Source organism: Mesoplodon mirus (genome assembly GCF_964341445.2).
Source record: "Mesoplodon mirus genome assembly, chromosome: 14".
Taxonomy (NCBI): domain Eukaryota; kingdom Metazoa; phylum Chordata; class Mammalia; order Artiodactyla; family Ziphiidae; genus Mesoplodon; species Mesoplodon mirus.
In genome coordinates, this window is record NC_138990.1 from 51,524,739 (window position 1) to 51,548,651 (window position 23,913).

A 23,913-nucleotide genomic window follows, 5' to 3' on the forward strand; every position below is an offset into this window, starting at 1 on the left:
CATCCTCCCACTCCTCTCACCTCTGGCAACCACGTGTTTGTTCTCTGTATCTATGAATGTTTCTGGTTTTTTTTTGTTTGTTCATTTGTTTTTTAGATCCCACATACAAGTGAAATCCTATGATATTTGTCTTTCTCCGCCTGACTTATTTCACTTAGCGTAATACCCTAAGGTCTATCTATGTTGTCAAAAAATGGCAAGATTTCATTCTTTTTTATGGCTAAGTCATATTCCATTTTATTTATATACCACATCTTCTTTATCTATTCATCTATTGATGAACACTTAGGTTGCTTCCATATCTTGGCTATTGTAAATAACGTTAGAATGAACACAGGGATGTATATATCTTTCAAATTAGTGTTTTTGTTTTCTTTGGAAAAAATACCCAGAAGTGGAATTGCTGGATTGTATGATAGCTCTGTTTTAAATTTTTTGAGGAACTTCTATACTGTTTTTCATAGTAGCAGCACCAATTTTTAATGCCAACAACAGTACATGAGGGTTCCCTTTTCTCCACACCCTCACCAACACTTGTTATTTGTTGTTTTTTTGATCATAGCCATTCTGACAGGTGTGAGGTGGTATCTCTGTGTGGTTTGGATTTGCATTTCCCTGAGATGAGTGATGAGTGATGTTGAACATCTTTTCATGTGTCTGTTGGCCATCTGTAAGTCTTCTTTGGAAAAGTGTTTATTCAGGTCCTCTACCTATTTTTTAATTGGGTTGTTTGTTTTTTTGATATTGAGTTATATGAGTTCTTTGTATATTTTGAATATTATCCCCTTATCAGAGATATCATTTGCAAGTATCTTCTCCTATTCAGTAGGTGGCCTTTTCATTTTGTTGATAGTCTCCTTCCCTGTGCAAAAGCTTTTTAGTTTGATATAGTCCCAGTTTTTTGTTTTTGCTTTTGTTTCCCTTGCCTGAGATCATTACTCCTCATCTTAAACAAACAATTTTAGGCTATTCTCAACATGTTCACTTCTATAGGAACTTTAGAATCAATTTATTCATTTCAAACAAATTCCCACCGGGATTTTGACTGCAATTGCATTAAAGGTATACTTTGATTTTTGAGATAATTTAATATTTTAAAGTTTCATTTTCTATTGTCATGGTACTGGCATTTGTGAATTCACCAAGCCTTACTCCTACTCAACCCTGAGGTCTCAGTTTAGACCTTGCTTTCTCCAGGAAACATTTTAAAATCTCCCTTCCCCCTCTCCCCCAGCACTCTGTCTTTATCCTCAGCGTTGCACTTATCTCATTATACCATAAAGGCGTCTCAATTTTGTTATCTCCCACTAGATTCCAAGCTCCTTGATAGAAAGAATAATATGCTAGTTATCATTGCTTTTCCAATAACAATTCAGAGGCTGATTTGTAAATAGTCATTCAATAAATATTTGCCTTTCCTTTGCAGTCTGTGTTTAGAAATTATGACCATGACCAGGACGGGTACATCTCCCAAGAGGACTTTGAAAGTATAGCTGCCAATTTTCCCTTCTTGGATTCCTTTTGTGTGCTGGACAAAGATCAGTAAGTTTAATTTTGTTTTATTGTAATGCAACTGTCCTGAAGCAGAAAATTACTATGAAAGGAGAGCAGGGAAACCTTTAATTTACGTCTTGACAGAGTTGATCCTAGTGTATTGATGAAAGGTGTCTAAGGTGTCTTTTCACTGATTTTTTTCTTGGTGTACACAAACATGACTGGCTGGATGGAATCACAGGGCAGACCACATCATCGGTGTTAATTAAGTACAAGTGCTCACTTGCAAATTAGCCCAGCTCTCCATTTCCGATATTACTGCTGCAACTTAGCTAGCTCATCAACCCCAAAACCTCCATCAAAAAAGAATAGAGAATAAATATAGTTAGATCTAGAATGGTGGAGTCCTCAGCATCAGTGCACCCGGGGGTAATCTTAAAAGTCATCAAGTAAGTAAGATCATTTTTTAGATTACTTACGATTTTCAGGAGAGCAGGTGATGGCTGCAGATAGCCAAGAAGTGGTTATGCTTTGTTTTTTCCTTTGCTAGTTCAGAGGTTGTCTTGAGAAACAAAGGAAAAACTATATTTTTCTTTAGCTTCAAATGATTCATAAGAGATAAAATAACTTCAGAGGCTAAAACCTGGATCATTAAAAATATATAATGATTTTTTAAAAAATTTGCCAAGAAACCCTGGCATTAATAATTTTATCACTTCATTTTTAATTATGTGAGATCAGTTCCTAGTTTAAAAATCATCTGTAATGAAATGCTCGATTTTATATTGGTTAAATGTCCAAGTTATATCACATTAAAATTCTCTAATATTTTTGTTGGTGTGAGAATTAAACGAAAATTAAAGCCTTGGTACTTTATCATAAACGTCTTAAAACCTTAATCCATCTTCATTGTATAACAGAGAATACTTTTAAAATAAACTTAAGTTATTAGAAACATACACTTCCTTTATAAAATAAAACTTAAGTTACCCACTAACTACCCACTTCTTCCCTCAGTTTGTTTCTGTCAGTGACATGTTCAAAGAACATGAACTTAAAATCACTTCCCAGTCTTCATTTTGTTTCTCTGCCAGTTCTTGTTTGGAACAGAGACTGTCCCAGCAGATATACTTTTTTTCCTAAAAAAACTTTTTTCCCCTAAAAATGAAGGTTTAAAGTATTCATAGCTTACATAATTTCTTTTGTTAGACAGGCTTAGATATGTTGATTTTGAGAGGAGAGTGGACCATCCAGGAGAAGATTCTAACAAGTTGTCAAAGATATGGCGCCAAGATTCAGGAGAACGGTTAGGGCAAGAGATGTAGATTGTTAGGTCTTCAGCCCAGTCGTGTAAGCTGGAGTTCCAGGAGTGTGAGCACATTCTGATGGGAAAGTTTAGAGGAAGTTTTAAACTTTCTGATGGGAAAGTTTAGAGGAAAGTTTTAAAGTGTGTGTGTGCTAAGAAAGCCTTTGACACTGAAAGCTGTCCTTTGAGGTCCTCTCTTTTCAGATGTGACAGGAAAATGAACATTCCCCCCCACTCCCGGCTTTTGGCCAGAAAGATTTGGGAGGTGAGTGTTTTAAGTGTGGCAACTACTTAGCAACATGGTATTCAAAGATCCCTCTCTTCTTTGATTCTCTTCACAGGGATGGTCTAATTAGTAAGGATGAAATGATGGCTTACTTCCTGAGAGCTAAATCCCAACTACACTGTAAAATGGGACCAGGATTTGTCCATAATTTTCAGGAGATGACCTATCTCAAGCCAACCTTCTGTGAACACTGTGCAGGATTTGTAAGTCTGTTTTCCATTGCTTTCTCTTGTATGTAGTGATTTGTGCAGTATTCTGAGAATGTGGGGAAATGATACATGAACAGAGTCCATTGTCTGCCTTAGATCCAAAGTAAAACATGATGGCTCCCTGAAATTAAACATTCAATTAAAAACAAAAGCAAGATCTGCAGATTTAGCTATGTTCTTTCTAGGAATGCAGGGCTGGAGAAGACAGGGAAGGTTGGTGAGGCTTATTAACTCAGGAGAGCAGTTTGTCTGTTAATACCTGCCAGGGAAAAGTTCTGCCCAGTGAGCCCTGGCATTCATCACTGAGTGCAATTAAGTGGTATATTTATTGTAGCCAGTTCCTCTCAGTTCTTGTTTCATATGGTGTCAGTCACTAGAAATCTATCATGATATGGCTCCATAATTCATAACTCAGAAAGGAAAAAAAATCTTTTCGAAGAGAAGATGGTTATAATAATAAATAACACGTACTCGGCATTTGACAGTAATAAAATATTTCCTGAGGCATTAGTGTAATTAATCCTCATAACTAGCCCATGAGGTGGGCATTTTACTCTCCCCATTTGCATATGAAGGTAGAGAGGTCCAGAGAGGATAACTCAAGTTTCCCAGGATTTCACAGCCAGTAATGACTAGAGCCGGGACCCAAACTCAAGTGTTCTGGCTTTACCTACACCACTGCAACAAATGAAGGTTGTACACCTCACTTCCCCATATCTGATGATTCTTTAGCAACTAAGGTCAGGTTTGGCCCTGGTGTTAAACAAAGACCCTCGAGCTCTGAACATCTTCTAGTTGATATCCAAGTAATGTAAGATGGAAAATGTAGTACTCTACACAAGGGTAGCCCAGCAGCCAGGTGAGTGGCATTTGTCCAGATGCCAGCTCAGTTTTGTTAGCTTCATTCAGCAGTCATGTCCCCCTGTGGACCATATGGAATTCGTAGCTGATATCATATACGCTCCCATTAAATTACATTTTTCACTTTCAGTCTTGAATAACTGGCTTTGGGGAGCCAAAGGGCAGGAGTTTGAATTCAAGCACACCCCCTGCTGAGAACAGGTAGATTCGAGGCAGTGGTTACCTCAAAGATGGCCCCGCGTGATCATAGAAGCTGCTGTGATCAAGGGGCAAGGCAGCCTAACCAGCTCTCTTAGCCCACCCCAGGGAAGGAGAGGTTCTCCTACCAGCTACACCACTGGGATTGCATCACCTGACCATTTTATCATCAAACAAATAACTTTTCCTTTTTCATGTATCTCTCTTCTGATGGGAATTTTTGCCTGTATCTAGACCTGAAAAATGCTCAAGTGGTATGGAGCCATGTGTAACTCTCTCCTGCAGAGTGGGGCCCAGGGAATCTGTTTGGCCCTGGCCTGGCACAGCCAAAAGTCAGGCTGAGACATCTGACCCATGGTGTGGTGTGAGAGTTGGTAGGTCCTTATCAAATCTCAAGGTCTTGTCTCTGCTCTCCAGTCCTTCTGGATGTCTCTCCCTTCCATGGAGGCTCTGGTTCTATAGAAGCAGCAAGGTGGCTTTCTTGGGAGCTTCTACACACTTCCCTCCCCAGCTAATCAGAGCAGATTTGCTGGTGCTAGGTTTTTGATGCAGCTGTGATCAGGTCGAAAGCTCTGGACTTAGGGTCCGGAAATCTGACTTTGAATCTCAATTCTGCCCCTTATTAATCTATGTCCTTGACCAAATTATTGATCATCTTTGAGTCTCTGTTTTCCTATCTGTAAGAGGCGGTTAAGACTTACCTGCCATGTTGCTGTGGTGATTAAATGATATCAGACATGTTGCATACCACAGAGCTCAGAGTAAATCTTTCTCTTTTTTTAGTGTTCCTTTATGCTTTTGGAGTTTTATCGAAATTAACTCATTCAGAGTTTTAATAGCCCTTTTTATTTTTCAAAATATACTTAATTTCCTTGCTATAATTTGAGTTGATCTTTACTCACACACCTTTTTTAAAAAGCTCTTTGGTTTTCAAAGGGATTTATAAATATCATGCTCTAGCTGGGTCACTGAAAGGAACTGTGGGGGAATAGAAGGAACTATTTTTTAGTGCTTGGACCACCTGCTTTTGAAATAAATTCCATTTTAAGGGTAAGGAAGACAAATAGACACTGCTTGAAATACATTGATTTTAGAATTAGGATTCCAGAGCTGAAAGAATTTTGCTAATTCCCTTATTTTGAGATCTGGAGAAGTTAAGTGACTTCCCTAAGGTCACATGGATCACTAGCAGCAGAGCCATGACTCATATTCAGTTCTCCTCACTCCCAGTGCAGTGCTCCTCCCACCACAATCACTGCAAGTCTTACAGCAGCCTGAGGTCTCTAAATCAAAGACTGTGGGAAGTACCTTCTCCTGTCCTTGGCTGGCACGCTGACCCAGAGCCTCTTCGTGACCCGTGTTGTCTCCTGCTCCTTAAGTAAGCATCAGCAAGCAATGCCCTGACTTGCCCGCCTCATGGGACTCATGCTTGATTTTATCTTCTTCAGCAGTTTCTGCAGCTATGCTAATAACGTGCCATAGCCAGAGATTCGGATGCTTCTGAAACCTTATCCTTTCCTGTCCTAGATCAGCGGCTTTTGTTCTGATCACACACAAAACTCCCAGGAGCAATGGCTTCCTCTCTTTCCCGGAAGTGACACACTCTTCACATTTTTCTTTTCCTACTTACTAGCTATGAGATCTTGCCAAATGACTTCACCTCTCCGTAGCTTAGTCTCCTCATCTGTAAAAATGAGAAAATTATTATTACGTATCTCATAAGGATATTGTGAGCATTAAATGAATTGCTACATGGGACTTCCCTGGTGGTGAAGTGGTTAAGAATCTGCCTGCTGATGCAGGGGACACGGGTTCGAACTCTGGTCCGGGAAGATCCCACATGCCGCGGAGCAATTAAGCCCGTGCACCACAACTACTGACCCTGCGCTCTGGAGCATGCGAGCCACAACTACTGAGCCCATGTGCCACAACTACTGAAGCCTGCACTCTAGAGCCCGTGCTCCGCAACAAGAGAAGCCACCGCAATGAGAAGCCCCCGCACCGCAACGAAGAGTAGTCCCCACTCGCCACAACTAGAGAAAGCCCGCGCGCAGCAACGAGGACCCAACGCAGCCAAAAATAAATAGATTAATTAACTAATTAATTAATTTAAAAAATGAATTGCTACACATAGCTTAAAACTGTGCCTTTCACATAGCAAGAGTTCATTAAATGTTAGCTATCATTGTTATTTTTGTTATTACTATTACCAAGGGCTCTGTGAGGAAATGATTTCTCATCACTACAAAGTTTCCCAGATGTGGGACCTTGCAACTTATTTAACTTCCTGCATCATCACACTCATCTTTTATAAAAGGGAAGCAAACTGGATTATCGTAAAGATCCTTATAGCTCTGACAGATGTGATTGGCCTACCCACCCATTCCCTTTTCTGTACTGACACCTCCCCATCCCTTTTCCAGTCATCCTAGGCACCTGAGGCCTCGCTTCCAGTTAGTTGTCTTAATAATCCTTCCTGTCTCCAAGGCAAAGTGTTGCCCTGTCCCAAGAGACATTTGCATCTTAATAATGTTTTCTGAAGGACCAAAGAACTTTTAAGGCTCAAAGGAATCACTCTCCACTGATGGAATTTCCTTGTCAGAAAGAGAGTAAGGAGCAACTTTCCCAAAGCCTTGAATCCCTTCACATCAGCAGCTACTCTCCTAGGGCCACGATGCCCACACTCAGGGCATTGTTCCCCTATAACACATTGTGAACAACACTCCCATCAATGCCAGTAGCCCACCAGCCCTGTTTCTTTCAAAATTATTTTATTAGGTAGATATCAGCCACTTAGCCTAACCACTCAAAGTGTAGAAATGGAGCTTCTCCAACTTGAGCTAAGCCTGTTTAATTCATCAGCACTGTATGTTCCTGATGCCCCTGGTTCCCATATGCAAGTGCTGCAGGAGGCCTGGGAAAGAATGTGGGAAGTCCCCTTCTTCACGGAGATTACAGTGTGGCAGAGGTTTGTGAAGACACCACCACCAGGATGATGCCCCTGAACCGCCTGGGCAAACACTCCCTTGTTGAACTGTAGGCCCTCACATCTCGCCTGAGACTCTCGTCACTTCCTACATCCTACTCCTTACTTGGTTGGCAGAATCTGAGCCTTTTCTGCATCTCCCACAGCCCCAGCACAGGCCAAACACGCAGCAAATGCAGAGAATAAATACACAAACAAATGCAAAATCTTTTCCTCTTCTGTATTCTTTCAAGGTAGAAATGCTTCTCAGAAAAGAATCAAGCAAAATCCAAATGCTTTAGTGGGATGCATTGCTTGGGTCGCTTAATTTACCGTGGGGGGCGCCAAGAGCAGCTAGTGTGATTTTAAAAAGAGCAGAGGGAGCCAGGGACTATCAAAGGCAGAGTGACAGAGTCTCCCTGTGAGTTTTGCTGAGAGCGCATTATGCCAAAGTCCAATAAATGCACCAACGTCAGTTTCCCATCCCAGCTCCCGTTTGGTTCCCAGAAAGAAAAGGGAAGCAAAACTCCTGTTATTGCCCCAGCTGGGGTGGGCTGGGAGAGGGTCCTTCTATCTGACAGGAAGGGTGTCAGGAGCAGCTACATCCTGTTTGTGCTCTACCAGGCATCACGCTTCCCAGGACTTCCTTCTCTGTGGCCTTGTTTTCTTTCCAGATTTCTCTCCAGATTCCCTGACATTCCTTTGTCTTTTGTTACAGCTCTGGGGCATAATCAAGCAAGGATACAAATGCAAAGGTAAATGTTACTTTGTTAAATTTTTTATTTTATTTTATTTTTTAAATTAATTTGTATTGGAGTATAGTTGCTTTACAATGTTGTGTTAGTTTCTGCTGTACAGCAATGTGAATCAGTTATACGTATACATATATCCCCTCTTTTTTAGATTCCCTTCCCATTTAGGTCACCACAGAGCATTGAGTAGAGTTCCTGTGCTATACAGTAGGTTCTCATTAGTTATCTATTTTATACATAGTAGTGTATATATGTCGATCCCAATCTCCCATTGTTAAAATTTTTAAATGTGACTTTTGGGGCAGGAATCATATTTGTCTGAGGGAAACTTTAAAGCTCTTGGCATCACAGAGAAATTGGGGCTTTGGGGCTACTGGTAACTGAAGAGTTAATGGTCCGGTAAAGGACTCCCTGAAGTTTTGGAGATCCCAGGCTGGAATTTTATCTCTGGTTACAAAGAGCAAGGAAACCACACTTATTATCCCCCACACATCTAACCCCCATCTCTAAGATGTCTTGCCCATCATCAGCACACATTTAAGGTGGGAATTCTGAGGAGGGCAAGCCTAATGGAAATACTGTATATAAGAACTTTGTCCTTCAAGGGAAAAAAAACCCATGCTCATTTCTGTAATACATATGCATTTCTTTCTACTCTCACATAGCTATTCCTTTCTTTACTAAATCACAGATGATGATGAGAAACGAGGAGATACATTTGTCCCTTTCAATGAATTTGTTCATATACTTCCCCCATTTAATTGAAATTTATAGCAATTGAATAAATATATATTTGATAAATGCAATAGGAATGTTTGGCTACTTGTAGATATATGATTATTACACATTATTGGTGTTCAGAAAACTGCTGGATATTTTATGCAGACTATTTATACTGGTTCTTTTAAGAATCTGATAATGCTCTTGAAAAATATAATAAAGCCACAAAATGAAATATCTTAATCACAGAATGCCTTCAGATTAATAATGTTCCCTTGTGATGCCTTTTTTCTCTAGCTGTCTTTCAGTATTTGGCCCTCATTTTACATGAACAGGGAACTTCCTTGAACCTCTATGGGAGCCACCTTTTAGTGCTCAAAAAACAAACAAACAAAAAAACCCTTCCCTTTTGTTCTCTGAATCAGTTGACTTAGTCTAACTTGAATTTTTACTTTCAAGCAGAGATACTGGTTTCTGCCCCTTTTCCCCTAGACACACACAGACACAAACAAACACACACAATTTTGTGAAGATGAAAATCAATTAAACCCTAGGATCTCTGTTCAGGTGGTATTTTCTCTTAAAGACATATAGAGTGAAAAGTCTAATTAAAATAGACCAGACATGTCATTGCAATTTGATCTTTCCCTGATGTTATTAAAAAACCATTTGAAACAAGACCATTTAGGGGAAAATGGGTATTGGAAATAATGAGAAAATTCCTCTTTGATGGTGAGAGAAATATCCTTATAAAATGATCATATCTGTTCAGTGATTCTAAGAGAAATGTAGGACCCTCATCGTATTAAGTAATCGTGTTGCTATCTTCCAAAGTGGCCAAAATTTTGTACTCCAAGTAGCAATTAATATCTACTTTCTTAACTAAAACATCTAATGGGAAGGCCACAGGATCTGCAGCATGCCATTTCCAAGCCATAGTCAAATCTGAGACATGTTTATTGAGCATATGCTCACCTTGTCTTCTATTTCTATGCCAAGAAAGGAAGCAAAAGATATAATCGCTTGCTCTGGAAAAGGTTTTGGGAAATGAAGAAGAATACAAAATGCAGACAAATACTGAATGCAGGGACACCTTGCTGTAAATATTTAGAGGCAACTGTAGGTCCTGGAAGAGACTAGATGCTGAGGCTTCTCACCCTCATTCTGGCTCAGGGAGCCTCTTTGTGGGGAATCCATCTTGGTCTGGAGAAGAACCCCAGTCCCATGTAATTTGCATTTAGTTTTGGGCACAGGCAACTCCCCATTCAGGCTGCCCCTGCTTATTGCTCCCCAGTACTTCAGTGAACTGTGTAGAAGAAGCAGCTGAACAAATATAAGAGAGAACTTTAGGAACCCCAGGAAGGGAAGAGAGTCCCACTGGCCCTTTTACTAGCCCTAGACACACCCTGTGGACCTGAGATTAAACACAGAAACAAGGGTGGGGGAGGGGAGGCGTGAGAGCCCAAACACCAACCTGGAAGCCTGGTCAGCACCTGACATGTGGTTCACACTAATCACCTGTGATACTTTTGGTTGTTTCAGACTGTGGAGCCAACTGTCATAAACAGTGCAAAGACCTCCTGGTTCTGGCCTGCCGGAGATTTGCCCGGGCGCCCTCCTTGGGCAGCAGTCATGGGTCACTGCCTGGAAGTCCCTCGTTGCCTCCAGGTAATGTCCTCAACTTTCTTTCCTACTGCGATTTCTCTCTGCTCACCTTCCATGCCTGCACTTTGGTTGGGTTCTGGATCTAAAGCTAGTCAGAGCCATTATAAACATAAAGGTCTTCAGGGTAAGCAGCAGTGGCTAAAGACCCTTGAAACCTACATGCTCCTTTTGGCTTTTGGGTCTCAATAACATGCAGTTCACCTGAGGTCAATTTCATTTCGCCTCTGGTCTGTTCCTCTAGGACCTTGCCCACAGGACTCCTGTTGTTTGCACCCACTTTGACGGTTTGCTGTGAACCAGTCAGATGTACGATTAATCACAATAATCACAGTAATCTTTCCCCTTCCAGTGCAGGATGAGGTGTTCGAGTTCCCTGGCGTCACAGCTGGACACCGAGACCTGGACGGCAGAGCCATCACACTGGTCACAGGCTCCTCTCGCAAGATCTCCGTGCGGCTGCAGCGGGCCACCACCAGCCAGGCCACCCAGACCGAGCCTGTGTGGTCAGAGGCTGGCTGGGGGGACTCAGGGTCCCACACTTTCCCCAAAATGAAGTCCAAGTTCCATGACAAAGCAGCAAAGGACAAAGGCTTTGCCAAGTGGGAAAATGAGAAGCCCAGGGTGCAGGCTGGTGTGGATGTTGTTGACCGAGGCACTGCGTTCGAACCAGACCAGGACGAAGCTGACATGGTTGAGACCAGACAGGATGGTGAGGTCAGTGCTGGTCAAACCACAAATAAAATCAGAAGAGGGAGGCTGAAAGCGGCTGAGATGAGTGTTATAATGAGTCCACAAGGCAGCCTGGTAGTTTTGAAAGCAGAATGGTTGGGAACCAAGACATATCACTTTTAGTCGTCTTTGGCTAGTTATGTGACTCTGGACAAATGGTCTCTTCTCCTTGGACATTAGTTTTATGATGTCTAAAACTGAACTGAATGGGTTCTAAAACTCAGTGAAGGTTTCCGTGTCTGTATACTGACATGATGTCCAGGGACCCTTGACTGTTGCTTGTATCCAATATAACAGTACGCTATACCCATCAGCTTAGTTTTCCAAGCTAGAATCAGGGTCCAAACTCAGAGGAGGCAGTGGAAGCAAAAGACATGTAGATAGAGAAGGAGAGCTGGAAACTCTTGCCCCTACTTTAAAAAAAGGGGGGGGGCTTTTGACAGCATCATGGAGGAGAGGGTGGTGAATATCAGAGACATGGGGACCTCAGGGTTCTATATGTCAGGCTTTGCCTCCACACAAAAAGTATGTTCAGATCATCCAAAGCAAATCTGGAAACATATGGAATTTGTTAGAACAGCTGAAAATATAAATTGATTCAAGATGGACTTAGATAAATTTATTAGTCAACAGTCCATAGTGTATTAAGAAAAAGGATTTGGGGAAATTGGTGTCACATTCCTAACCTAAAAGTAATGTCATGGAGGGAAGCCATTGCCTCCCTACTGAATCATTTTCATAAACAGAATATTAGGTTAGGTAGAGATCCTACTGGATCAAGCCAGTGCTCTTTTTTCTTATGACTGGTCCTCCACATTCCACCTGTCCTCAGGAGATCTAAGCGCACAATCTCCATAGTTTCCTATGATGAGAAAATCGCCAATGACCTTTAACCAAAATTCCTCTAGTTCCTTCCTCATCGAAGACAATTAGTAAGGATGCCGCACATGATCTTCAGTAGTATGAAGTTTATTGTAAGTTCCTGCTGAACCATTGTTTCCTTTCTTTTAACACCAACTTTTAAAACAGCTTTGTTGAGATATAATTTATGTACTATAAAATTTACCCATTTAAAGTGTATAATTCAATGGTTTTTAGTAATTTCAGAACATTTACATCATGTGCTGGGTGGACTACATGATCTTTTATTTCCCTCTATAAATCTTGAGTATACAAGGCACTGATCATTTGAGATGTTCCCTTGAAATTATCTGATAAATTGCTTTCTAGGAGAAGTCTTATTTTTTTAAATGAGATCCAGCCATACAACAGGTTCTGATTCGTATTGCAGGAAGGCTGACTTCAGGCTGAGGACATGAAGGCAACTGTGTTGGCATTTGGAAGGAGCAAGATGAGATGCTCTGAAGAACACTCCAAAACTCAGGAAGTTATCTGAAAAGATATCTGGACATTTACTGCCTTGTGACACTGTGGGATCTCCCTGATTGAACTATGGGACAGAGGACTTACCCTATGAACTATTTATTTCCTCCTTCCCTGCTCCTAGTGAGGTGCCACAAAGACTGTGTTATGTAGTTGGTAGTTTTCTCTCCTACCTTTCTCTAGAGTCATTTATATACGGGTGAAATGAAAGCTTTTGTGCATGTACTTGATATTCATTCTCTAAACTCGGACTTTGCTTTTTCTGTGAGAATGTTATTTCAGTATTTTTATAAACTTTTGAGGGGGGTGTTTAACGAGGAGTCGATTTAGGGGTCTTTTTGTGTGCTTTTTGGACGGGACCAGGACTTATTTTTTTGAGGGACAAGGAAGCTCTTCCAGACTTGGAAGGCAGTGGTTCTTCTAATGATGATCTGCTGCAAGGAGAAGCTGTTTACATTGTTCTTACCATATCAGTTGCTATTATAATGTGTAACAAGTCACACTTCTATAATCATATAAGTCTTGCCAATTCTGCATCACTAGGTAGCTATGACACAGCCATGAAAACTATCCTAATATTTATCACTGCCATGGGGGAAAATTAACTAAATACATGTCCCATCTCACTAGGTTTAGCCATCTTTCATAAGACTGCTATTAAGAAGTATGAATAACAATTGGGCTTCCCTGGTGGCGCAGTGGTTGAGAGCCTGCCTGCCAATGGGGGGGACGCGGGTTCGTGCCCCGGTCCGGGAGGATCCCGCATGCCGCGGAGCGGCTGGGCCCGTGGGCCGTGGCCGCTGAGCCTGCGCGTCTGGAGCCTGTGCTCCGCAGCGGGAGAGGCCACAGCAATGGGAGGCCCGCGTACCGCAAAAAAAAAAAAAAAAAAAAAAAAAAAAGAAGAAGTATGAATAACAATTAAAAAAATCAATTCAAGTTTTTGGGAATAAAATTCAGGAGAAAAACAAACCATCCCTCAAACCCCTTACTGAAATGCAATTTTTAAAATTCAACCAGCAATTTTTAAAACCTCAAAATAGTTTTAAGAATTTTGTTTGTTATAAAAGAAAACTTTTTGGTTGTGAAAGAGAGCTCTCATGCTCTTCCTAAGAAATTGCCATCATATTAAGAAGAGTCATAGAAAGCAAATCATCACAAACCACCTTTGATTAACATTTCATTTAAACTTTTAAAGTATCAATATTTTGAATATCTTCCTTTGACCCAACATTACTAGATGTGGGTCTGTTTCTTACATGATGAGAGAAGAAAGAACTTGGTTGAAGATGTTCAAAAATAGAGATGGGTTTGAGCCTATGGGTGAGGAGAATGACCTGCTACCAAGAGCCCAGTCAGAAACTGGACCCACAGAGGTGCACTGGTCTGCATTTGGGAGTTTAAGTGTATATAATCCACGTAAGACTGAATTTGTTTCTTTTGGGGCAGTTGCTTCAATAAAAAAATGCCTTTCTTCTCATTTTCCATTAGGTAAATGAAGACAGTTCTGTTCAGCAAATACTTGTTGAGTACCTGCTCTGGGCAGGTCCTGTGTTAGATGCACAAAGAGGAACAACTCTTCGTCTCTGCCCTTGGGAGCTGAGAGCCCATGGGCATTTAAGGCAAGATGACTCCTTAAAATAGAGTTTCAAATTCGCTAGAACTGACTTAATCATGCCAAACAGATTCAGAGATCAATTTGCAGAGATATTGCAAATTAAATGAAGTTATTAGGTGAGGGAGTTGTGATTAAGCTCGAAAATATAAGAACTCACCATTTGCGAGCACCTCAGAAAGCAAATAGCCATCCCCAGTGTTGGTTCCATGTATATATACTCTCTATTCCTATTCATAAATGCAATGAAATACATGTTAACAAAATTAAAAAGAGAAAATGGCAATTTAAGTACAAGAAACCCTTCTTGTGTGTGTGCTTTCTGTTGTTTTTGTTAATGAATGTTAAGACTATTCTTTTTCTTCTCAAAGCAGTTATTTCACTTGCCACTTAGTTTGGGTTATTTTTGATTTTTCACATATAAGAAGAGTTTTATAGGATCAGCCTTCCTGTTACAAAGATACTAAATGAACCTCGAGTAAAATCAAACCAAAAAAATAATAAAACTAACATATTATGTGTATATATGTACATAAACTATTTTTGTATATGTGTGTATATAATAGTGTTTATATGTATACACAGGCATGCAGACCCACACACACACACACACACACACACACACACACACTACTATTAATACTTTGCTGAAGAGGAATTCGAGTCCATAATAAAGCTGCTTTATAATTTTGATTATATCATTTACTCATAACCAATGGTGACTCTGATGTTTCCAATATGTCAATTTCCCATAATCAATAAAATAAGTAAATTAGGCAAACCCATGGTGGAGCAAAAAGAACTATGATGGTTGGTTCCTCCAGACCTTCCTTTTGTAGGTTTGATGATCACTATCAAAGCAAAAACAAAACCAAACTCTTAACAGTGAATATTGGGAGTTCCCTGGTGCTCTTGTGGTTAGGATTCTGGGCTTTCACTGCTGTGGCCCGGGTTCAATCCATGGTCGGGGAACTGAGATCCCGCAAGCTGAATGGCACAGCCAAAAAAAAAAGTTAATATTATTAGATACCAAGAGAGGAAATGTTAGATACTGTAACTGAGTCTTCACTGAAGGATGTGCAAATTGTATTGATGCTTTTTGAGATCTGCCTAAATCAGAGAGTGATCCTAACTGGTATTTGAACACTTTATGTTGAGTGGCTGTTCCCTGAAGCAATAATGTCCCCAGATTTCCATGGTAAAACAGCCTCTCCAAAAGACATAGAGGTTTGCTGTTTAACAATGAAGGCAGGGGCTTCCCTGGTGGCGCAGTGGTTGAGAGTCCACCTGCCGATGCAGGGGACACGGGTTCGTGCCCCAGTCTGGGAAGATCCCACATGCTGCGGAGCGGCTGGGCCCGTGAGCCATGGCCGCTGAGCCTGCGTGTCCGGAGCCTGTGCTCCGCAACGGGAGAAAAAGACAACCCTCAGAATGGGAGAAAATATTTGCAAATGAATCAACAGACAGAGGATTAATCTCCAAAATTTACAAACAGCTCATGCAGCTCAATATCAAAATAACAAACAACCCAATCCAAAAATGGGCAGAAGACCTAAATAGACATTTCTCCAAAGAAGATATACAGATTGCCAGCAAACACATGAAAGAATGCTCAACACCATTAATCATTAGAGAAATGCAAATCAAAACTACAATGAGATATCATCTCACACCAGTCAGAATGGCCATCATCAAACTATCTACAAACAGTAAATGCTGGAGAGGGTGTGGAGAAGAGGGAACCCTCTTGCACCGTTGCTGGGAATGTAAATTGATACAGCCACTATGGAGAACAGTATGGAGGTTCCTTAAAAAACTAAAAATAGAACTACTATATGACCCAGCAATCCCACTACTGGGCATATACCCTGAGAAAACCATAATTCAAAAAGAGTCATGTACCACAATGTTCACTGCAGCTCTATTTACAATAGCCAGGACATGGAAGCAACCTAAGTGTCCATCGACAGATGAATGGATAAAGAAGATGTGGCACATATATACAATGGAATATTACTGAGCTATAAAAGGAAATGAAATTGAGTTATCTGTAATGAGGTGGATGGACCTAGAGTCTGTTATACAGAGTGAAGTAAGTCAGAAAGAGAAAAACAAATACCGTATGCTAACACATATATATATGGAATCTAAAAAAAAAAAAAGAAAAGAAAAAAAATGATCATGAAGAACCTAGGGGCAAGATGGGAATAAAGACACAGACCTAGTAGAGAATGGACTTGAGGACACGTGAGGGGGAAGGGTAAGCTGGGACAAAGTGAGAGAGTGGCATGGACATATATACACTATCAAATATAAAATAGATAGCTAGTGGGAAGCAGCTACATAGCACAGGGAGATCAGCTGGGTGCTTTGTGACCACCTAGAAGGGTGGAATAGGGAGGGTGGAGGGAGGGAGACACAAGAGGCAAGAGATATGGGGACATATGTATATGTATAACTGATTCACTTTGTTATAAAGCAGAAACTAACACACCATTGTAAAGCAATTATACTCCAATAAAGATGTTAAAAAAAAGAAAAGAAAAAATCATGCTTTCTCACTTTTATTGAAAATAAGTATATTGAAAAAAATTGATATATATACGTATTAACTCTGTCTTCTGAAAACAGACTACATCTCCAGTTCTATCTTCTTCAATGAAACTATCACAAAAATTGACCATATGTTAGGTCACAAGGAAAACATCAGTAAATTTCCAAAATTTGGAAATAATAGAGATAAAACTTTATAATACTATAAAATTAGAACTTAATGGCAAAACCAGAAAAATAAAATCTCTAAAATCCAGAAATTAAAATAAAACAAAACACACCTCTTCCAAATCTTTCAAACAACTCTTGAATCAAAGAGGAAATTGAAATTGAAGAATTTATAAGAAATGATCATGAAAACACTATACATACTTCCTACAGGTTCCACATAAGCACTACTCAGAGGAAAAGTTAAAGTCTTAAATATATGAATACATTAATAGACAAGAAAGGATAAAAATAAACCACTACTTTGCTCAAATCTAGACCCAAAAAAGGAAGAAATGAAAACCTAGTTAAAATGGCTAATTTCTAGGAAAATACAATCTGCAAAAACTGACTTAAGAATAAAAATTGGAGTCGTTGAAAAGCTGCTTTTCAAGGTTATCATCAGACTCAAATAGTTCTACTAGAAAATTTTATCAAACTTTTAAAGTATAGATTAATTCAGTGTAACTTACATTGTTCTAGAACACAACAAAGAGTTCTAAAAACTTTAAAATAAACATAATATTGACACCAAAACCCAATAAGAATTGCCCCAAATAAGAAAACTGGAATAATCTCATTTATGAATATCAAGGCAAACCTGAAATATTTTAAGCACAGTGCAAAATATGAAGGTTCATACCAGAAATTTAAGAGTGGTTCAGTATTCACTTATCTATGAATATGTGATTATGTTAATAAAATATAAAGAGGAAAATTATATGACCATCTTAATAAATGCTAAATAAACATTTGACAAAATTCGACACACATTTTGATTTTAAAACTTTTGAAAATAAAAATAGATTAAAAATATAGATGAAAACTTCTAAATGTGATTAAAATTTATCTATCTCAACCACAAACCAGCAAGATACTTCGAAAACACTGTAAGCATTGTTACTAAAGACTCATCTAAGATAAGAAGGCCTATCATCATTATTATCTAACATTCATTGCCTTTGAGAGGTGTTAGGTAATACAGAAGATAAAAAAGAAAACAGGAGTATAAATATTTTAAAGTAGGCAAAATAATTACTTTGAAGTGACCATATTGAGAAACTCAAGAGAATCAACTGAAAACTTACTACAAACGAAAAGAAAAACCAATAAGGTAGTTGGGCATTAAATTAATAGACAGAAATAACTGTCATAAATACAGACAGTAATCAGAAGATAAAATAAAAGACCTCATACACAAGTGACAAAAATAGTTAAGATATCAAGGAATAAACTTAATAAGAAACAAGCAAGCTAAATGTTAAAATGCTCCCGAGAAACACAAAAGAAGATTGAAATGAATGGAAAGGTACCAAGTTCTTGGAGAGGAAGAAAACATTGTGAAGATCTTAGTTTTCTTCCAAGTGAACCTTTGAATTTCTTACTGCACACCCCAAAAAACACAAAGAGAATTTTTTTTGCGTTAGCAAGTTGATTTAAAGTTCATAGGAAGAAAAAGAAACATGAACAGCTAGAAAATATCTGAAAAAGAGCAATGAGTGAATACTAATTAGCCCTGTCAGATATTAAAACATAAAGTAAAACAGTTTATTACAAGGGTATGAATCAATAGAAATAGAATAACAAGTCCAGAAATATCAATAGAAGAAGTAATATGGTAATTAAGTATGCGATAAAGTGGCCATCTCATATCATTTCAGAAAAAAATATTACTCAAAATAATTTGAGACAACTGGGTGACAACCTTAACATAAACTTGGATTTATTGCTCAAAACTTATACCACAATAATTTCCAAATGAATGAAAGATTTAAATGGAAAAAATTATACCATATTATGAACTATGGAATAACTATTTAAAATTATTATCTTGGATTGGGAATGCCTTTCTAAATAGGACACAGTACCCAGAAGCCTTAAAAGAGAAGATTGATAAAATAGCTGTGTAAAAAAATAAATAAATAAAAAGTCTGAGTGGCTCATCCCACCAAAATCTAGGTCCAAAGATAAACAAAGAATGTTTTAGAATGTATGAAGTCATATCACTAACAGAACTAGTTAATACATAAAGAGCTACAAATGCATAAGACAAATTCAACATCCTTGTTTCAAATAAAACGGGCAAAGGAATTGAACAGATAATTCACACCAAAAGAAATCCAAAGGACTCATGAAACCACGTTACCCTCCTCACTAAAATGAAATGTAACTTAAAACTACTCTGTGATAACAGTTTTCACTCATCAGATTCAAAAATTTCAAATACTTTCTTCACATGAATGTGGGGAAATAGACTTCTATTCACACATCACTGCTGGCAATGTTAATTTGTGGAATCTTGACTGAAGACCATTTTGGCAATATTCATCAAAACTAGAATTGTATTTTGTTTTTGACTTAGTAATTCCATGTCTGGGAATTTATCCTAAAGATAATAGTGATAAGAATACCAATAAGAGTAGTAGCAGCAACTAACACTTACAGCATTTACTGTATGTCAGGCGCTTTTCCAAGTAGTCTACATAGGCTGATTCACTGAATCTTCGCAATAACCTGAGTTCTTACTGATAAGAAACCTGAGGCACAGAGAAGTTGAGTAATAGGCTCAAGGACACACAGCTGCTGGGGTTTGAAGCCTGGTGGAGCCAGGCTTCAAACCCCAGCAGTATATCTCCAGAATCCAGGCACTTGCTTGTGACCTCTCAAGATATGCTTGGACATAAGAGAAATACAAAATGAACTAGGCTTTTCAAAACAGTATTGTTTGGGATAGGAAACAACTGGAAATAATCCATTAATAAAGCCTTGGTTAAATAAATGATTACATCCACATAATGTAATACCATTCAGATGTTAAAAAAAAAGAAATTCTATGAATTGATATGGAAAGGTCTCCAAAATAAATATTAAATAAAAATCAAGGTGAAAAACAGTATGTATTGCACGGCATCATTCGTGTACAAATGGGGAAAAGAATGAATATAATATATTTAATCTCTTTATATGTTTAAAATATCTCTGAAAGAGGACACATGAACACACACACACATCCCCCTAACAAATTAGATGTCTGTAACAGTAGAACTGTGTGGCAAAAGTGAGGAGATTTCTTTGAATAACTCTTTTCTACATTTTGAATTTTGATCCATGTATTACCTATTCAAAAATTAAATAATAATAATAAAAGAATGGTATGGACCCTCCTCAGGGTCTGTGTCACAGAGGAACAAATTGTGGCAAGGGTGAACAAGGGTGACAAATGCCCCCTTGCAGCAACTTCCTAAGAATGACTACAGAAGAATGCATAGCAACACATTTAATAAACACTTAAAGAAATAGAAAAATCATAGAATTGGTTATTAGCAGAACGGAGATAAGAACAAATTTTTTCAGCTCCTAATATAGTCCTCTTTCCAGTACATCACCCATCACTCTTATTTTTCCCATAGCTAAAATGACTTCAAAGATGGTGTTCTATATACTCCAAAGATAGTAGAGATTATATTTTCAAAAAGGGGCTGGTCTGGTGTATAACACACAGGGAGAGATCTCTCTGGTCCAGGATGATGCCCTAGTAATGAAGTATTCCTCAAAGCACACATGAAGACATTTAACAGTTAGTGGTCTTTAAGCCTTTCTGCTCAACTGCACATTTTTAAGTTTATATACAAAATGTTTTATCATAAATTTAAATGTTTGTTTTTGGTAAAATGAAATGAGTTTTGACTGTGATCAGAATGCATACCTCATGACATGATTTGGTAAAATCGGTTCTAACTATCTTATTTAAGACATAAAGACCCCTGAATCTGAAAGAAGTCATTTAACATTTTATCCATGAGTTTTAATCCAATGTGTCTTAATAGATTGGTTTTTGTAAGACAGTCTATTTATATATTTAAAAGAATTCATATAATTAACCAATACTCTTTTGGGTGTTCTGAACACAGAGTGTTCCTAGACAGGCCAGTTTGATCCTTAAGGGAAAATAAGTAAAAAGGGATTTAAATGACTAGAATGCTTTGAATAGATTTTAAAGGAGGCCTCCTTGACCCAGTATTTTGAATGATCTCTGTGATTGGTATCCAGAAGGTTTTATACTCTGGGGCAACTCATAAGAGGAAGATGTGGGATGTATTTTGGGATTTTTTATTTTTATTTTTGCAAAGTGGGAAGGCTTATTTTCTCAGCTAGTTTTGAGAAAGAGTACTTGTGGAAGATGAGGATAGAAAATGTATTCCTTTGCTAAAAGCAGTCCATTCAAGCAGCGTATCCCTTGCAATGACTGTGTATTCTTGCTTATACCATTTTGGAAAAACATTATGCCAAACCACAGACATCAACCTACCTTCTTATTTTAGCTTGATTTTGATGAAAACAAACTAAAAAAGATGCTCATCTAGAGGGAACATTCAAAAGAGATATAAGACGAGTTCTGTAACATGAGCCGACGAGCGATGAGTCTCCTAATCTTCAACTCACTCCCTTGGTTGTCCTTGATGATGCTGTTACAAGGCTGCTCTGTTCTACAGACACTAAATACATCGGAAAAGATTCTCATATTAGACCAAAAACAAAAACAAAACAAAACAAAAAACCCTAAAAAGCAAAAGAATGCATAGAGGACTGTCCATCATAGATTCTGTATGTGCAGGCAGTTGGGATATTTTAAGCTGTTTTGAAGTTGTAGAAAAGAGAACTGAATGCTATGCACTTCTTTACAACATTTGTTCCAAACTTGAACCAGGAAGGGAAAAGAGATATTCTCCCTTAGGTTCTGTTTAAGTTGTTCCTGAGTATTAATTACCTCTGTATTGATAATTGCTAAATACTGAGTGAACATTACGTATCATACAATAGTGATAAATAAAGTGGTAGGCACTTTATACAGATCATCACACTTAATCTGAACAGCTATTCTATGAAGGTGGGAATTGCTATCCAGATTTTCCCGACTGGAAGATTATTTATGGTTTAGCTGGTTAAATAACTTGCTCAAGGGCACAGAGCTAGTGCACCAGAGTTCTGAATCCAGATCACCTGCCTCCATGTGCTCTAAATGAATTGTTAGGCAAGTATTTCTTGCAATCACCCACTGCTTTTGAATTTTAATACAGGTACACATTTCCTTGCCCTAGTTTGTTACAGAGCAAGTGCCTCTAGGGGAGGCTTTCCATTACTTTTGTTTTTCCGTAGTGAGCACCTCAATAACTGGGTAAGAAGTTAATTGATGGCAGCCCTACAAAATTTTAAACCGTTATAGGTCATCATCATTGTTAATAAGATTATAAAGTAGCCCTCGCTCATCCCTTTAGGTTAGGGTTTACTTTCTACTTGTTTCATTCAATTTTTTTCATTAATTACTTTTTAAAAAAAGATTTATCTATTTATTTTTATGGCTGCATTGGGTCTTAGTTGCGGCACATGGAATCTTTGTTGAGGCACGCAGGATCTTTCATTGTGGCGTGCAGGCTTTTTGTTGTGGCACATGGGCTTCTCTAGTTGTGACGTGCGAGTTTTCTCTAGTCGTGGCACACAGGCTCCAGGGTGCATGGGCTCTGTAGTTGTGGTGCAGGCTCTCTAGTTGAGGTGTGCCAACTCAGTAGTAGTTGTGGTGTGCAGGTTTAGTTGCCCTGTGGCATGTGGGATCTTAGTTTCCTGACCAGGGATTGAACTCACATCCTCTGCATTGTAAGGCGGATTCTTTACCACTGGAACACCAGGGACGTCCCTTCATTAATTTCTGATAATTGAGAATTAGTTAGAATGAAACAAGTTTCTCTGTACTTTCACATTAGTGTAGTTGACCTGTGATTGGTCTTCTATACCACACAACTGGTCTCTATTGAGAGAGAAAGGATTCTGAAGCAGGTAAGCCTTAGGAGACATTAGAGATGGTGTGGGCTAAGGCCCAAGTAAGTGCTGGAAGCTACGTACAACTATGAGTAAACCTATCTGCTCTGAGGATCTGATGGCACTTTCAGACTTTTCCCTAAGAAAACCTGATAAATCCTAACCATCTTGTAAATGCCTCATAAAAAACAGCATTAAGTTACAGTGAAACCTAGATAGTCTTACTCTGAATTCCTAAAGAATTCTGCAGTTGACACTTTTGGGTTTTTAAGGATATTCAATCACTATGTTTTCTTGAAAACTTCTTTGGCTTTTTGTAACCTTTCAGAATACATTTCACCCAGCCAAGTTTTATATTGTTATTTTACCGTGTCCTTCCCATCTCAGTGAAACTTCCAGAGCTAGTCTCAACTTACTTTCTCGCCTCTCATTCTTTCCTCAAACTCCAGAAAACTGGCTTCAGCATTTATTCTGAATGTGCTCTTGAAAAGGCCAGGAGATGTGGATATTTTAAAGCCCAGGTTCATTGAATCCCTGTAGCGTCTGGAATTGTTGGTTACTGAGCTCTGGAGCCAGAGAGCCTGTGTTGTGATTCCAGCTCCCCTGCTTACCAGCTACGTGGATGTGGGCCATCTACTCAACCATCCTGGGCTTCACTCTCCTTATGTGTGGAATGGGGTAACAGTAGTACCACATTGCTCTTGATGAAGAACACGCCAACTGCTCTGGTTTCCTTTTACTTCTGTGACCCTTCTCCAACACCCCTTGAATGATATTCTCCAAGATTCCTTCCTTGGTCCAATGCTCTTTTTCCCCTGTTGAGTGATCTAATACAGAATCATTATTCTATTGAATGTTCCAATGCAAAAGTCACTGGATGCTGATCATTCCCAAATCTCCATCTCCAGGCATCTTCTTGAGTTTCAGATTGAAACCATCACCACCTCTCCCACTCTGCATATACCTCTCCCACTTATTATATTCTGATTACAATTAATGGTATTGTCATCCAGTCACACACCCACACAAAACTAGGGTCGTACTAAATTTCTCATTCTCACTCTAACCAATAAAGCACTATAATTTTATCTCCTAAATATTTCCTGAATTTGTCCTTTCTCCATCCCTATTATTATACTGTATTAGTTTAAGCTTTAAG

The 23,913-nt window shown here is 38.8% G+C and overlaps 1 protein-coding gene and 1 long non-coding RNA gene across 5 annotated transcripts in view; both read left to right on the forward strand.

The window, feature by feature from the left end:
- The window catches only part of RASGRP3 (RAS guanyl releasing protein 3), a 103,310-nt gene extending 89,840 nt beyond the window's left edge, over positions 1–13,470 (forward strand). For all 4 annotated transcript variants that reach the window (XM_082641897.1, XM_082641900.1, XM_082641899.1 and 1 more), the window contains exons 13-18: positions 1,427–1,542; positions 3,142–3,289; positions 8,038–8,074; positions 10,334–10,459; positions 10,806–11,170; positions 12,477–13,470. In XM_082641897.1, the coding sequence (XP_082498023.1) occupies positions 1,427–1,542; positions 3,142–3,289; positions 8,038–8,074; positions 10,334–10,459; positions 10,806–11,170; positions 12,477–12,485 (801 nt within the window). In that variant the 3' untranslated portion in view covers positions 12,486–13,470. The remainder of the gene's footprint in view (positions 1–1,426; positions 1,543–3,141; positions 3,290–8,037; positions 8,075–10,333; positions 10,460–10,805; positions 11,171–12,476) is intronic.
- Positions 1–23,913, forward strand: part of LOC309815238 — a 1,174,291-nt gene that overhangs the window by 129,149 nt on the left and 1,021,229 nt on the right. The gene's annotated exons all lie outside the window — the stretch shown is intronic.